Consider the following 18,083-nt stretch of genomic DNA (forward strand, 5'->3'; position numbering starts at 1 on the left):
TAGAAGCTATCTCCAATGGACAACTGCTCTCAAAGACAAAACAAAAACAAAAACAAAAACAAAAAGCTGGCCAGTGGTGGTGCATGCACTCAGGGGGCTGAGCCAGGCGGATCTCTGTGAGTTTGAGGCCAGCCTATTCTACAGAGCGAGATCCAGGACAGGCACCAAAACTACATGGAGAAATCCTGTCTTGAAAAAACAAACCAAAAAAAATTTTTTTTTTTTTTTTTTAGTTTTCTCCAGTGGAGTCTCACTGGTATGTTTTTATGTTTTTTTTTGTTGTTGTTGTTGATTTTGTTTTTGTTTTGTGTGTGAGGATGTGTATGAGGATGTGTTTTTTATACTTTTTCTTTTTTTGTGTTTGTTTTGTTTTGTTCTAGTTTGGCTATTTTTTTTTTTTTTTTGACCTGTTTCGTTTTCTAACGAAAGAGAAAAAGATGAGGTGGATGGGTGGAGAGGTAGGGCAGATCTGGGGGAGTTGGGGCATCAGAATATAGTGTATAGAAAATTAATTTCAATAAAAAAATAATAAAAAGTGAAAACCACCCAAATAATGACATTTGAGGTCGATCCTCTGGCTTGCAAATGTACATGCATGACCCTTGACATGCACATATGCACATATTCTTAGGAAAGGGGATGACTTTCTTTTCTCCTTACTCATTTAGTAACAACAGTTCAAATTATTTACATGTCTTTCAAATAAACCAGTGAATTGCATCTAGCCACTTATAAGGTTCAGTCACAGATGGAGTCCCCATTGTTCTCATACACATTCAGAGTGGCTTCAGTGTTGGAAGTCTTAATAAACAAGCTCTGAGAAAAGAACTTTGGAATGAGCCAGTTGCCTGGATAGTGCCCAGATAGGATTCAGGGGCTTTAAATTTGGGGTTATACCCAAGTGCAGCTGGTACAACTTGTTTCCAGAATGCTCTCTGAACACACATATCATTTTAAAGAAAGAAGCCAAAAGGGAATATTCTGCAAGTAGAATGCCCTCCATGATTATACTGGAGAGAAATCAACTGTAAAGGCATCATTGTTACAAGATGATCTTGAATTGGTGGGATTGTTTCTCCCTCTCAAGAGAACTAGCTGTAAAAGCTATGGAATGTTAATCCCTTTCTGCTACTTTTCCATAGCTTCCTGTTTAATTTGAACAGGGTATTTTCCCACCTGTTAGGCAACGTGACGAAATTAGGCTGAAGCCCTTGAGTAATTCCACTCCAAATTTCGAGTCATGGTTTGAAGGCCACTTGCGTCTTGCCTGTCGTGGGAACTCTCAGTGGCATCCACAGCAGGGCCGAGCAGCACTATCATGCACCTGCCCTGCTCACACGTTATAAGTCTATGTAGAACGACCACTTGACTGTCAGCGTCTTCTCAGCTGCCCGAGGCAGAGGCCCTGTCCCTGTTTCCTCAGCATCAATGTCCCCTCTCTGGAACAGTTGCTTGGTAAATTAATGGTGACTAAATGCTTCCATTCTGCAGCCAGTGCTGACGTCCACACCTTCATCTTTTTGTAGACTTCCTCCCTTTCGGATCAGCCTGAAACCTGGCTTGCCCTGGTAACTGCTTTCTAGCAATAACACTCCCCCTCCCCCAACGTTTTATTATTATCACTTTGTTTTTCTTCCAGGCAGCCTGATGGAGTCAGGGTCAGCCTTGAACTCACTATGTAGCCAAGGATGATCTTGAACTTCTCATCTTCCTGCATTTTTCAGAATGCTGGTGCATGCCACCGTTCCTGGGTTTTGTAGTGCTGGGGATGGAGGCCAGGGCTTTGTGAAAACGGGGCTAGCATTCTACCATCTTAGCAACATTCAGACCTACCCTAATGGCAATTCTACTCTAAAGGTAGAATTGACCCCTCCCAAGGTCTCCGTGTTACTTCCCACCATATCGCTCCAGGATTGTGTGCATCCTCATGTGGGGTTGTATCATCCTGGCGAGCATTCCTGAACATGCCTTTGCTGCCATCATCTCCTGACTTCCTGGTCACCTCATATTCAACAGATGAGACTGAGATTCTGCCTCACCACTGCGGGTCTTATTGGTCCACATGTGACTGGGCTGGCATTCTGGCTGGCCCAATTCTGTAGCCCTCTTTTCTGGACTTTCACTTCTCCACCCCTGTGGACTTCTCCTCAGACCGTGAATATGCTTCTGTGTCCTTCATACTTTATGCACTTAAACAAACAGCAAGCAAAAGGTTTCCTGGACTCAATCATTATCGGTGCCAAAAAGAGTTCAAGGTTTCTTATTGCACAAAGCTTTCTTACTCCCAAAGTAATTGTTTCTCCAAGTTTATCTCCTTCCCTCCGCAGCTGCTTTTGTTTGGAAGACTCCACCAAATTCAACTCCAACTTCTTGCCTCGTGTGTCGGTATTGCAGTCCTGACTGTCTTTGGATGTCTTCCCCCAAATGTCCTGCCAACACCTGAAGTTCATGGGGTTTAAACACGGCCTAATGGTAGTTCCCCTAAGTCCACTCTCCTCTTGACATCTCCCCCGTTCTATAGAAGTTGGGGCCATGGAAACCTCTAGGCAGTTCTCTCCTTCCTCTGCTGCGTCCCTCAGATCCATTCATCATCCTCAGCCCTTTTCCATTTTCCTCTCCAAGTTCAAATGCCTGACTTGTTGCAGTCATCTCTCAGGCTGAACTGCAAGGATATAAATCTGGTGCCTTGGGATTCTGCATGACTAATCGACATAAATTCTCTTCCGTGGGATCCATCTCCCAGCATCCTGTTTTCTGTCTATATGCCAGCAAAGTTCATGTCTGTCTCCAGGAAATAATCTAAAGTGCTATGTGCAACCACCTGTTTTTTAACAGATACCAACTTTGGGGACTCGGTGAGGCTACTAGAGAACAGTTGTAGATGATAGATGGTAGATAGATGATAGATAGATAGATAGATAGATAGATAGATAGATAGATGACTGGTGATAGATAGATATAGATAGATAATAGATAAATAGTAGATAGATTAAATAGATAGATAAATAGATGATAAATAGATAAATTATAGATAGTTAGATAATAGATAGATCCAGTCACAATATGAAACATTTTGAGAGATCTTACCTATCTTCCTTTTGGCTGGTCCATTGGTGTTTCTGTCCTATTCATTTTCTGTGGGGAATTTTTTATGGTTTTGTGTGAAGCAAAATTTGGCCATAGACTTTAAAACCATAGTATTCCACTAGATTTTATGTATACATTTATTTACTTATTTGTTTATTAAAGTACTGGGGACTGAACCTAGGGCCTTTTACATTCTATGTAAGCATTCTACCACTGAGCTATATCCCAAGCCTACACACACACACACACACACACACACACACACACACACACACACGCCTGTAGATATCATTACCAGAATCTTTATCACTGTGTGTGTCCTATATTTTCTGAGACAGAGTCTCTCACTGAATCTAGAGATTACCAAGTCTGCTAAATTTGCTATCAAGCAAGCCCAGAGATCCACCCATCTGTCTTCACTTCCTCAGTGCTGGGATACACACATGCTGCCACACCCAGCCTTTTTACGTGGGTACTGGGCTTCCATACCCAGGCTGACTTGTATGTCAAGCACTTTACTAACTACTAACTGGGCCATTTCCTCCAGCTCCTTCCCTAACCCGTTTTGTTTACTTTTTTATTTTGAGATAGGGTCCCGCTAAATTGTCCAGACTGGTGTTGAACTCAATCCGTAGCCCAGAGAGAGTTTGAACTTGAAACCCCCCCCCCCCCTGGCAGCTTCCTGTGTATCTGTGATTATATGTCCGCGCCACTAGGGCTACATTTTGGGTGGGTTTTTTTTAACTTTATAATTTATATATAAGACCTTTCATTTTCTCTCCTAATTTTTCATCCATCTGTGCGTGCTCAGCCTAAACAGGGTGATCATTATCCCCAAACCGATGAGGTGAAATTCTGTCTTGCTTGGCAGATTGTCCACAAACAATATGCAGAATTTGTCTTCCTTTTCCCAAGAACAGCAACCCTCCATTCATCCCAGACTCCGGGAGTTGCTGTGGGAGATGGTGAGGACCTGAGGGTAGCAAGGTCAGAGACTGGTTGATTCCTGTCTTATTTTGCATCCTTGTTGTTAACTTCTTGTCTCTGTACAAATTCCTTGTCTCTCTGTTGGAAAAGAGAACCTTTTGCTGATAGTGGTCACAATGCTTCTCAAAACTTAAAATGCTCCTTGTTTTCATTAAAATTGATTTTCCATTTGCAAAGTGACCCTTTACCCACTCAATCAGAATTTCTTTAATTCCCCAAACACGAATGACTTTATTTTATCTGTGAAATATCCTGTGGCAGTCTAGGGGATGTTGTGCATGTCAGTGAATCAGGATGTCACACAGCTGCACAAACAGACTATCCTACAGGCCTTTGGCCACAAGTTTAAACTCTGGAATTCCCTGTCAATGCTTACAGGCAGATGGAAGTCTTTAGTAGCGTTTCCCTTTGGGGATTTAAAAGGAATGGCTGCTTCTGTTAGAAAAACAAGCTTTTAAATTTGATAGTATTGAATTTTTAGAATTAATGTTATGGTAAATAAGAATCCTATACAATGAAATGAGTATACTTAGTAGAAAATGAGAAGAAAAATGTCTACAAATTTAAAACTACTGTGCCTGCAACAAGTGTGAATGAACGATGGTGGCATGGCGCTTTGTTCCAGAGATCAAAATGGTACCCTCCCCCAACTCTCTGGACAAGTACAAGCACACGGCTGAGGGTAGAAATGAGTTACGATTCATTCACAGAGTTTCATTCACAGCATGTATTCTTTTCAAAAAAAGATCTGCTCTTACCTATAACCATGCTCCCATTTTATATAAAGGGCATGCTGGAGGGAAACCACAGCTCCCTCATCAGCTATGTGGCCTTGGACAAGTTACTTGCTTTCTCTGGGCTTCACCTTCCTGTTGTACTAAATGGGACAGCATGAACAGCATCCACTTTCCCGCCTTCTAGTGATGAGTAATGAGCAGTAGCCATGCGGCCCTCAGAGCTGGTCTTCAATGTGATTCAGCACAAAGCAATGTGGGGAATCAAGAGAACCGCTAATAGTTGGAGAGGCGCCTAGAGATCACTTAACCCAGTCTCCTAATTTTCAGTGTTGAAAAATTGGGGTCCTTGCTCAAGGTCACTGGGCTGCTGAAGTAGCAGAGTTGGTCTGGGATCCAGATCTCTTCTTCCTGGCTGACAGTTCACCATCCTGATAGCGTGACCAACATCCAGAACAGTAACTGAGATTTATTGGCTGGAGTGGTTGTGCAATGCCTGCTTTGCTCTCTATTTTAGTCTTTCCGGCTGCTTTGGAGATAGTTGGAGATGCTTCTGGTTCACTGGGTGTGCTTTGATGCTCCAATGCAGACAGCCTGGTGGAGGGGAATGTCTTCTGACTGGGAACCAGATGACCAAGACTTTACATCCGCCATTTATGTAGATAAAGTTCAAAACACTCCTGTTTCTCTTTGAACGTTTCCTAGTTGATCATTTCACTTGTCTAAGGACAGGATCTTATAAGTTGTTCGTATTCTTCCATAAATATGTTTTATGTGTCTATTAGGAGCCCAGCCCAGCAGTAACAAGAAGATTCTAATTTGCATTATGTTAAAAGCTCAGCCATCCTTGATTCGTCCCCTGCAGGATACTGGTTCCCTTTTTAATCCCCTCATCTTAATGACCCCAGGTCATTGTCCTTACTTCCTGAAACATGTTCTTGGGACACTCAGCTGGAGTTTGTTGCTCTCTCTTGGGAGTCCACTTTTGGTTTTGGTTTGCATGGTCCACTGGCCATGTCTGCTTCCCTTAGCAGTGTGAGCTCCTTCACTGCAAGAGACTGGCCCCACTGCCTCGGGGATCTCCCTAGATTTGCAGGTACATGGCACTGAGTTGAAGCCAGCCTTAGAAGAAAGTCATTGAGAGGACTAGTTTTAGAGGCAGGAGGTCTCGACTTATAATTCAAACTCTGTCTTTTAACTCTTGTGTTACTGGAGGAGGGTACCTTTTTTGTTGCTTACTCAATAAATACTTAGTCTTTATCTTTGGGAATATAAACATGTGCACACTGAATGCCTGACCTACTAAATTAGGTTCTTAATCTCTGTCTGTGGCTCTTTGATGATTTAATTGCAGAAATGTCTCCCAAGTCGTTGTGAAAATTAGCACAAATTGGTTCAGACAAAGCACTTTGCTGAGTGCATGGCACAGAGTAAATGCTCAAAAAATATGAACTATAATGGATTCTGCTATTAATAAAGCACTCGGTAATTGTGGCTGTTGGGAGACCAAAAGAACCCAGTGTGGGCCAGTGCATAGTTCGTGCTCTCAGCTTCTCATGAGGCTGTCCACAGCAGCACAAGTCATGGGGTTTCATTTCCTCACTTGTCCAATTCTTCTATCATCTCCAGAAGTTCAGGGGAAAGCATGGTGCTGAATTGTTACAGAATAAATTTTAGCCCTTTCAGTTGACGTTTGAGTCTCAAAACTTGATCATTAAAATAATGGACTTCGGTGGCTTAAACATGAAGTAGGGCAGAGAACCTTTGTATACTGAATTTGTCATTCTGTGTATCAGCTGTCCAGGACAACTATTCCTGCACAGAGGGATGTATACATGTGTGTGTGTGTGTGTGTGTGTGTGTGTGTGTGTGTGTGTGTGTGTGTGTGTGAGAGAGAGAGAGAGAGAGAGGGGGGGGGGGAGGAGAGAGAGAGAGAGAGAATTTTGGAATCTCCCTTGTGCCATGGTCTCCCCATAACTGTGATTAAGTACTTCCTGATGTGATAACAGAAAGCCCATTCTCCATTCTTTTACCATATGTTGGCTATCACTTAATTTGAATAACTCATATGCTAAAACACGCTGAAATAGCAAGGTGATGATCTTTAAATACCCTCTTAGTGCCGAAATACTGGGAAATGAAAGTGTTCATGAAGGGAGAGAAGAATGGACAACTGAAGAATGTTTTTTCCCCACAAAGCTCTTGGTTGGAGCAGAAATCTCTTATGTACCCCTTCATGCCTCTTAGGACAGAAACAACCCTCAAATTCCAAATCTTTGTTTATTTACCTGGTAGTGATTATGCTACATTTCAAACATGAACTGTCTGCTTTAGAAGAGTTCTGGATTTGGGGCCCAGTGGCTAAGAGTGTTTGTGTAGGGGTTTGAGGACCTGAGTTCAAGCCTCCAGCACCCACATACAAAGGAGACAGGATGGTTTGTGCCTGTGTCCCCAGTGCTGTGGCAAGCAGAGACAGGAGGACCCCTGAGGCTTGCTGGTTGTCAGATGAGCACCCAGGTTCAGGAAGGGAGCCTGGCTCAAGAGAGCAAGACAGAGAATAATACAGTAGGACCCCCCAATGTGCGCCTCTGGTCTGCCAGCGGGCACATGGGTGTGTACACCCACACACATTTCAACAGACAGACACAGAAATTTATTTTTTAAATAAAAGAATATGTTCTAGACCCGAGGAAAGCTTGAAAGGATGGCAGTATTCTCATATGTTGCTGTATTTGTTTTCTTCTGTTCTTGGTTATCTTGTGTATGTGATAAATTTGTTACAGCCAAAGAAAGGGCAGACAGTGGCACCTTCTTATAAGCTGCTCCTGAAGTTTATTAGAATCTCACCAGTTTTTCCTTGATGTCATTTTGTTTGATCCAGGATCCCATTAAGGATCCGTGTCATGACCCCCTCACTTCCCCTTGTCGCTGTCAGTGACTTGGATGCCACTTGTTTTTAATTATCTTGATGGTTTTGAGGTCCAGCAGTCAGGTATTTCAGTCATGTCCCTCAACTTGGCCTTGTCCTGTGTCCTTTCATATTGACATCGGGCTGTGGGTTTTGAAGATCCCGTTTCATCACATCAGTGAAGGATACTACTGTCAACACAATCTATTACAGATGACATTGACCTTGGTCACCTTGGGTGAGGTAGTTGTCAGCCTCCTTTATTATAAAGTCACTCATCCTCCACACTTCTACTCTTTAGAAGGAATTGCACTGCTGTAGCATTTCAGCCATGTGATGATAAGCTCCTTCTGTAAATTATCGGGACTCATCTGTACAGATTTCTTTTGCCCCACATTTTTTTTAAGATTTATTTATATAAGTATGGACCCATAGACATTTATTTTATACTTTGGGTTATAAGTTAGTACCATATTAGTTAGGTTGCCCAAATTTTTCCAACGTTTGCCTTTGGGGATTCTTTGGATTACCTCCTGTGTTCCTCTGGCATCCACTGTTCAGTTTGTTTAGAGTTCTTCCTTAATTCCTAGTGCTATAAGATGCTAAAGGCTCTTCTAGTATTTCTGTGTCTCAACCCTAGAAGTAACCATTTCTGTAAGGAATAGACTAGAACATTGTTAGAAACCAAGAAAGAACATATGGGAATGTCTGGCAATGTGTATGTCCATGCTGATAATCTATTTATTGTCTTCCTAGCTTGCAAAACCTGAGTTTATGCAGTTATCCCCAACTGTCATTGGTGTCATGTGGAACATTCTAGATTCCCACTTCTTTGTTTGTAACTTCCACCATCAACCATCCACTTGCTTGCTTGTATAGCATCTCACTGTACACATACAGGGGTTTCTAACCTGTACCCAAATGGGGTGTCCTATAGTTGATTTTTTTCCTTCTTCATTGGTCATTCATCTTACTTCCAAAGAAGGGAAGAGATTTGGCTCAAACGAATGTAAACTGTGATCAATGAGAATAAGATCAAGGATGCCCACTGGCCACCTTATACATTGTCATCAGCAATGGCTTATAGGACTACTTGACTGTGACCTTTTTATCTGCTTGGTTCTAAATGTCTGCCCTCATGAATGATAGGACATATACAACATCATTGCTTCAGTTGAATGGAGGGGCTATAATTAAATCTTTCCAATGCACTATGCTCATATTTCCTTGCTGAATATTCTGTGTGCTTAAAGGTTAGTGGTAGAACTTTAAGGGAAACACACACACACACACACACACACACACACACACACACACACATACATACACACACACAACACACACACACACAAAACATGGTAGGAATCTATAGTGATAATTTTAACATAATCATAATGATTAAATAATCATATATGTGTATAAAAAGGGAAAGATGTCTCAGAAACCACATTTTAAGGAAATGAAGGTTGGTTGCTTGTTTTTGTTTTTGCTTTTTAGCTTCCTCAAAGCATGGGCTTAGCGAAATGTATTTACCACACATGATCTGTCTGGTTTTGTTATTATTGGACTTCAGAAATGCATCCAATTTCACCTGCAAGTATTTAAGGATATTTAGAGAAAGTTGAGACCATCTTTTTAAACTACTTTTTCACAGAGTGGCTGCCAACTTGCACAAGTCAACATCAGGAGGTCTTTTATAGGGCTTTTTTCTAATTGACCTTTCAGCTACCAGATTTATGAATGGAATACTGTGCCTCATTTTCTGACTGAAATGATTGTGTGTGCAGGAAAATAGGTGTCTGACATATCATAAAACACAAAATATTGTTTTTAAAAACCTATAAACTCTCCTATTAAATAGTTGACCTTTCCTAAGAAGCCCTGTCTGTTCTTAGATTTCAGAGGAAGGAACAGCAAAGTTCATAATTTTAATGTAATAATAATCTAGCTTCATTTATTTTTTTGACCCATACAGTCACTTTGTATTGAGATTGCTTGGGTTTCTGTTTAAATTAAAATAAAATCTGCATGTTCTCTTTGATGTGTTACCAGTTGGCAACACAAGGAAGCTCATTGGTGTGGGCTTATTTCACTAGGAAAATACATAGAGCTACAGCATGTAAAATTTCCATATTCAATGAAGCCCATGACTGCATTTCAGAATGTGCTGCATTTAAAAATGTAGGTCTCTAGTATGAACCAGAAGGTAATGATGAAGAGGAAAGTAGATCATTGCTACATGTGATAGTATGCTGCCATAATCCCAGCACTTGGGAGGCTGGGGGAAGAGGATTATGAGTTCAAGGCCAGCCTGACCTATATCGGAACATACTTTTCATAAGAAGAGGGAAAAAATGAAATTAACAAGAAAGTAGATGAAAATTAACATTGAAAAACAGCTAGATACGGCCTAGCTTTTTTTTTTTTTTCTTTGTCTCTGTGTATAAATGCAAGCTCTGTTGGGCTTGGAAGGAAGAGTTTACAGAAGATTTCAAAGGGGTTTTTGATGATAAGTTTATTCAAAAGAAAAAATCATAGAAATATCAGTGGTGTTACTAATTTCCAGGTGTCTGGAGAAAATATTCCACCTATACTTCTTCAAAGCCAGTGACAGTTTTCTCCCCGTCATTTTTTAAGAGAAGTACAGTGGCATTTGGGTCAACTGTGTCATTGTACAGTCGGTAACAGCAAGGCTGGTTTTCAGTAAGAGTGTAGCTGTTCTAAAACACCACAAGTAGATTCATTCAGCCAGGGGATATACGACATGTGCATTGCACACTCATGCATGTGAACATACCCCGGTATAAAACACCACAAGTAGATTCATTCAGCCAGGGGATAAACGACATGTGCATTGCACACTCACGCATGTGAACATACCCCAGGATGAAACACCACAAGTAGATTCATTCAGCCAGGGGATATACGACATGTGCATTGCACACTCACACGTGTGAACATACCCTGGTGCTGCTGGTGCCGGCCTCCACCTTCGGTACCTTAGATAAAGACAGTCCTGAAGGCCCAATAAGAAAGGTATTGTCATTCATTCTGTATGCAGTCACGAATTTAACAGAGTCATTGTCCACTCAACAACTGTCTCCTGTAGTTGGTGTTTTTACTCTTTTGTGGGGGACCCGCCACCCAGCTCCCAAATATATCACGCGTAGTCTTATTCTTACTTATGAATGCCCAACCTTAGCTTGGCTTATTTCTAGCCTGCTTTTTCTTTAATTATCCCATCTACCTTTTGCCTCTGGGCTTTTATTTTTATCCTATATACCTTTCTTTACTTCTTACTCAGTGGCATGCTGTGTACCTGGGTAGCTGGCCCCTAGAGTCCCCCTCCTTCTCTCACTCCTAGAAATCTTCTTCCCAGATTTCTCCTCCTATTTATTCTCTCTGCCTGCCAGCCCCACCTATCTTTTCTCCTGCCTCGCTATTGGCTGTTCAGTTCTTTATTAGACCATCAGGTGTTAGGCACAGGAACACAGCCTCACAGAGTTAAACAAATGCAAGGTTAAAAAAAATACAACACATCTTTGCATCATTAAGCAAACGTTTCACAGCATAAACAAATGTAACACGTCTTCAAATAATATTCCACAACAGTCTTCGTACTTCATTGACCCTGTGTTGTCAAGGAAACTGCTACATTTTTAATTTTGTTTGTTTTTATTTAAAAAGTGCAAAATATACTAAGCTTCACTGGTTCAGGTGGAAATTGCAATCTTTATGGTGTGTCAAAGAACCAGGTATATGGTCTGGGTGATGCCATTCCCTTTCCCGTGTAAGATAGTAAGAACTAGATGTTGGTCTGTAGTCACGGAGATGAATTTCAAATGGAAACATTACTTCTTCTGTTTGCACGAGTCAGCCTGTTTGTATTTTACAATATTCAGTTGTTGAAAATTAATCTTTCCTGTGAGATCTCAGTATCAAGTCTCACGAAGAAGAAAAATTCACACTTGCATCCTCCGTGAGTTCTTCCTCTGTGCGTTTGTCCTGGAGTTCACAGTAAGCAATTGAACGGGAGTAGATGTGACGATTTCGTTTCTCCATGGAGGTTTCCCTTTAACTTAGTGTGCAGACTGCCACTCTCATGTCTCTTTCTATTGTGGTATGGCTGAAGGTGGGATGAGGGCCACTAATAGCATACAGCCTGTGGTACCTCTGCCTAGGTGGCACCTGGGATCACAAGGAAGAGGAGGTGGAATTACCTACCCTATGTATTTGGAAGGAAAATTCACCCGGATTTAGTTACCTAACTGCTGGTAACTATTGATTGATGTTTTTCATTCAGTTTGAAATTTTCTTGGCTCGTGATATGTCAGGGGATTTTTTTTTTAACCAAAACTTGAGCTTTTTGTGTATTATGTCATGAGACTCCACATCTTCCTTAAACCTTCTGCCTCCACTGACTTCATCTAACACTTCTCCAGCAAGCGAGCAATGGCTGCCAGCTTGCCACACTTGCACAGAGGTGCAAATCCAGGTTCTCTACTTACGTTCTTGTTGACACCCTATATGAAGGTCTTCATTAAAATTGGGCAGGGCTAGAATTCCCAGAGGACAGGGGTTTGACAAAGCCCCAGGTGCCGGATGGGGTAAAAGTCTAGTCTTCATGCATAGTCTCTCCACTGACACTCTGCAGGATGCTTCCCTACCCGCTCAGAGGCATGGAGGTCTTCCTGTTTTGTCTTCTGTTAGCATAACTCTGGCAGAGGTATTAGGATCCTTTCTGGAGGCTCATGAGAGTGAACGTCTCATTCCTGCCTTTAGCTTTTGCTGGCACGTATGATCACAGTTTCCTCTGTGGTATTTGGGTAGAGCAGAATAGTTGTGGTTGAAACTTTTCTGTCTTCCCAGGTTGTCTTTTCCCCCCTGTCTGATGGCTAGAAAGAGCAGGCTTTTGCTTGAGGCTCTCTGGGCCCATGCCCACTGGTCTTTCTGGTTTGTTATAGCTACAAGAGCAAGAGATGTGGGGGAAAAAATAGAACTTGTGGGTCCCCACATCATGTTGTTTATTGCAGTCTGAAATCTTAGGGTGGTCTGCTCTCTCCCACTTCATAATCATCTTTTTAAAAATCTGTAGCGTGCAGGGTGGTTGCTGTTCTCCAAGTTGTACTTAGCAAAAGTATCTTAAAAATACCTTCCTTGAAGTAGCAGTGCATGCTGTTTGAGTTTTGTTATTTCTTGTCCCCTTCCCCAGATGTTTTTATTATGAAAGTTGCCAAAAATAATGCAAAGGATAAAAGCATTTCACCCTATACCTCACATATTTACCATACACCTTCAACAACTGAGTGCTTTGCTCTGTTGGGTATTTATCCATCTGCTCTTTCCATCTATCTGTTCATTTGTTTTTGATGGATATCAGCATAGTTCACCATTAATCACTTTAGCACACTTATCAGTTAGACTTCACTCTATGAGATTTCTAAGATTAATTTTACATAAAGTAAAATGCACAAAAATCATAAAGATGTGTGATAATGCAACCAATATTTTGATAAATTTTGTCTCGCCCAGTTCTCCATCTCCTCAGTTAATTCCTACTGATTTTCTTTTTTTTTCATCTTTTTTATTTTGCCTTTGGTTCATGTTGCCTGTTTTAAAATTTTATAAAAATAGAACCACACAGTGCATATTCTCTTCTGTGCAGTCTTTTCAGCTTGGTATTTTTGAATGTACTCATGTTGTTTATATGAATGGATTTATGCAATGGTTTTAGCAAGAGTCATAATGGAAAGAGTAGGTCTACCCTACCTTCTGCTAAGGGGAGGTCTTTGCTATACAAATTTTATTTTAATTTGTTTTCCCCGTTAATATTTATTGTGAAAGTTTCCAAAACTTCAGAGAAGATGAAAGACTTGAACCCTCCATGTATCTGCCGCCTAGATTCAACACAACATTTTGTGTTGCTCTTAACTAATTATGTATTTGTTTGTATATCCATTTTATAAAAAGAATGAGTGCTGTTTTAGTAAATTTAGTAATAATACCATAGTTTGTCATTGTGGGCTGCTTCTAGGATTTGGAGTTGGGGGTTATATAAGCCATTATTATCTCTTTCTGTTTAGAACACAGTGTAAGGCAACTCCAGAATGTGCCTTTCTTCTGAATGATAAAATACTGAAGGCATAGGAAGATAATGGATTGTCACATGCAATACCCACATTTCCTACAAATTTCTTCTTGTTAATGGTAACTATCAGTTTATTTGAGGCTGAAAACTTCTCTGTAACAGAAGCACACTGTGGTGTTAGTATTATAAAACAGAGTTTAGCTACCTGGCACCAAACTTTCTTTTTCTTTTTCCTTTTTTTTTTTTTTTTTTTTTTTTTTTTTGGCCTTTTCAAGACAGAGTTTCTCTGTGTAGCTTTTGGAGCCTGTCCTGGATCTCACTTTGTAGACCAGGCTGTCCTCGAACTCACAGAGATTCACCGTCCTCTGCCTCCCGGGTGCCAGGATTAAAGGCCTGCGCCACCACTGCCCGGCCCAAATTGTCCTTTGTGAAGGAGAAACCATGGTTTTCCCAGTGCCATGACTGTGAAGTCCGTAGTTGAGAATGCTGAGCTCACCATGGAGGAGCATCCTGTTTCAGGAATTCTGAGAGTGCTGGATTTCTGCACAAAGTATTGATATATTACTGCAGATGGGCTCTGCTGTGGTTCACAGGCCTTTATTTATCTGGCCCTAACTATTATGTAAGTTTTGCACTCTTTTTCTTTTTCCCCAAAATGATTACCTAGGGGGACTATAACTGATGATTGATTGAATCCCTGATTGATATCAAGGGAATCCTACCAGCTGCAGGATGGGACAAAACAGACTTTATGTGAGATTCCAAAGAGCATAGGCAAGGTTGCTGTTAACAGTCCAAGAAAAGACAGATAGTATTGTCTCAAACTTTTATTGCAACTTTTCTCTGACTTCATTTTTCTTTATACAGTTGATGGACTAGACAAAGCCTCCATAGCGAACTCAGATGGCCCCCCAGCAGGTTCCCAGACACCTCCCTTCAAGAGAAAGGGGAAACTCTCCACCATTGGTAAGATCTTCAAGCCTTGGAAATGGAGGAAGAAGAAGACCAGCGACAAATTCAGAGAAACCTCAGCAGGTACGATTGCTATCACAGTGGCAAGATGGAGATGTGGTTAGTTAGCATTTTCAGCCAGTCGAACATTCGGTTTTAGGGGAGTGTTTTTTTTCTGAAAGAATGTGAGTTTGTGTTTAACATGAAATGATTTCACTTAAAGATCAAACAGTTCAACCTTTCTGGCTGCCCCTAAGTTGTTCTGACTTTGGCTTTCTCATGTAGCCTGACATTAAAATACACTTTTGTCCATTCATAGAGGTAACAACATGTGATGAAGCAGAGGGACAGTGAAAGGTTGGAGGTGGAGATGGTATCTGTCAGTGTCATGGTATCAAACACCCATTTTTTTTCATACATACATAGTCATATGCTTTCTACCTACTGCTACTAATAGAAACATATTTATTGATTAAAACTTTAGTCTTCTTTAAGCAGGATCTTGTTACAGGCTGGCCTTGAATTTACTACATAGCCATGGCTGGCCTTGAACTCCTGATCCTCCTGACTTCACCCCCACATGTTAAGATTACAAGGGTGTACCACCACACCTGCCCCAGAACTTTTTTTTTTATTTCTTCTTTGTTGTGTTTTGTTTTGTTTTTTCCAGAGACTGGATGAAGGAAGTGTTGATGTATTTTCTGTTTATAATAATTTCCCATCACATCCTTAGAACGAAGCAATAGTTTCTGTCTTAGAAAAGATGATGGGAAATTACTTTATTGTCATTTACTTTATGGATTTATTAAACATCTAGAATTACATTGGGGTGGGCATGGTGACATGAGCACCAACCCATTAAAGGGGGATATAGGAGGACTGTGAGCCTGAGTATAGTGAGACCCTAAACTGAAGTAAAAGAATGGATGACTAGCAGACCCTGTATGAGAAAAAATAAATAAATCAAAAGAATGTCATTGCTTGGTACCTTTTACGTGGACATGTGGGGAGAATTAGTTTTGATTGTAAGCTCATTTTCAACAAATGCTAGGTGTCCATGGAATTTTGTTTGAGGACAAAAATGCATTTATCTCTTGACATAAGTTTGGCTTTCTTCATGCTTACTATCCAAAACAATCCCTTTATCAAAATTCCCCATGTGTGCAGGATCACAGAGGAGATCTTATTGGTCTATGTAAGACTACCCTTGTGTCCTTGAGCTGTGAAACAGAAAATGCTAGACACAGCACAAGTGTGTGTAACAGGAAAACCAAGGATCCCTAGAGACACATGTCCCTGCTTCACACTCAGATAGAAAATCTGAGTATTTGCTATCTAATGAGCAATAATGATACCTGAGAATTGTTTCAGAATTGCCTTGAAGAAAGGAAGTTATAAAAATGGGGTGGGAGTGGGGTGTCAGGAGTTGACATTTGTAGACAGTATGCTCCAGAGTTTGTTGTTGTTTTGTTTCTACTGGTTGATATTTGGAAATATCTGTAATAAAAAACAAGTAGAAAAATGATAGAGACCTGGATTGGCACAAAATGGATACTGAGACCTCTTGTGTGTCTAAGGGCTTCCTGGATTAGAAACCAGTGGAAGTTGGTGGACAGTGTGCTGAGTGATGACCACTAAGTGATTTTTCTTTCTACCCAACACTAGATGACCCAGATCAAACCAGCCTCTGGGCCTCATTTTCTTTGTTAAAATTGGAATTAGATGAGCTGAATTCTAAGGTGTTTTTCTTCCAGATTCTGTTGTTGGACATCAGGGAGACTCTTGGCTTCCTAGTTCCTGGCTAGACATCTGTTATCCCTGCTTCTTGGGAGTAGACTGAACCACATTGCCCTTCTGAAGTGCTCTCCTCTCATGTTTTCCCAAGCATTGCTAGCATCCGGCTCTCCAAGTTACCATGGTTACTCGAGATGGGAGTAATTCTCTGGACTATCACATTAAGATGTTGAGAGAAGACAGGCTTTCAGTTATCTGTGTTGCCCTTTATGTAGATCTGAAGCTACTAATGTTTCTCTTTAGAGAGGACATCTACAGAGAATCTCCTCTTTTTCTTTTTTTCATTATTTATTTGAATTATAAAATAGTTTTCACCACACTTGTATGTTTATCTTAAGGCTTTAATTTCTATTGAGACCTGGAGAAGTATCCATGAAGCTTAAACAAAGACACCAAAAGGGCTGAGACTATAGCTCGGTGGTAGAGTCCATGGTATCATCCATGGTATCATCCATGGTATGGTATCATCCATGAGTCCATGGTATCATCCATGAGGCTAAGCTCAGTTCTTAGCACTTAAAATGGGGTAGCAGCTTTTTTTGTTTTCATGTTGAAGAAAGATATAACCAAAAAATGGAAGTAACCAAGAAAAATGGTGTCTTCCTTGAAAAAGCTATTTCAAATAATGAAATCAGGCTGTTTGAACATGACATAGACCACACACAGTCTTGGCAAGATCTTCCACAGTATCTGGGACTGGGAGAGAAGGTGGGAGAGAAAACTAACTCTTCAGTGTCGGTCCCTTACAGCCCTAGGCTGATGATATTCGCCGTGTTCCAAGGTCAGTGATAATATATCGCCTTTCCCAGACCAGCGGGATATTTAGGTAGCAGAAGATAAGCTGTAACGTGAATTTGTGGGTGCCATTTTCATTACATGTGGTGACAGGAGTCTCAACCTTGGTCTGTTTTAGTGGTCCTGAGCCAACAATGCTTCGGGATGCCCCTTTAAAGCTCAAAGAAGCATCTTACCTATGAGGCCGACTGAGTCTGTACACAGACTTTCAGTTCCTTGCCTTTGTTCCTAAGCAGAAACGTACCTGTAACTCTGACTCGTTCTCCAGGCCAGGAGAACACCGCTCTTTTCCATCCATAGTCATGTGTACCTTTGTGGCATGACACATTCTGAGAAATATGCCATTAGGCTGCGACAGTGTGTGTGAACATCACAGCATACACAAACTGGAATGGCGGCCGTGTCCCGTGAGCTCGCCTCCACCCCCACCCCCCTTCCCGGAATACCATTTCCACACCCATACCATTTCTGCTGTGTCTCATCTTGTACATGAGGCCTTCCTCGGTCTCCCCTAAGCTCAGATTGTTTCCCTTCCTTCCCTTTAGAATCCAGAATGTCATTTCTGTTTCTTTCCGTTCTAATTCTTTCCCCTTGTTGTGTTGTAGGGCAACAGATACAAGTATAACCTCAGCATCTTTGTTTCTTTGTTGGTTTCCTTCAGTCCCAGGGATTAAAACCAGGTCCTCTCAGGAGCTAGACAATCACTCTAACACTGAGTGATTATATCCACAGCCCTTGG

At 41.2% G+C, this 18,083-nt stretch overlaps 1 protein-coding gene across 13 annotated transcripts in view; it reads left to right on the forward strand.

Moving 5' to 3' along the window:
- The window catches only part of Phactr2 (phosphatase and actin regulator 2), a 270,721-nt gene that overhangs the window by 166,945 nt on the left and 85,693 nt on the right, over positions 1-18,083 (forward strand). For all 13 annotated transcript variants that reach the window (XM_076552729.1, XM_076552740.1, XM_076552736.1 and 10 more), the window contains exon 2: positions 14,672-14,839. In XM_076552729.1, the coding sequence (XP_076408844.1) occupies positions 14,672-14,839 (168 nt within the window). The remainder of the gene's footprint in view (positions 1-14,671; positions 14,840-18,083) is intronic.

This window comes from Peromyscus maniculatus, chromosome 16, assembly GCF_049852395.1.
Source record: "Peromyscus maniculatus bairdii isolate BWxNUB_F1_BW_parent chromosome 16, HU_Pman_BW_mat_3.1, whole genome shotgun sequence".
Taxonomy (NCBI): domain Eukaryota; kingdom Metazoa; phylum Chordata; class Mammalia; order Rodentia; family Cricetidae; genus Peromyscus; species Peromyscus maniculatus.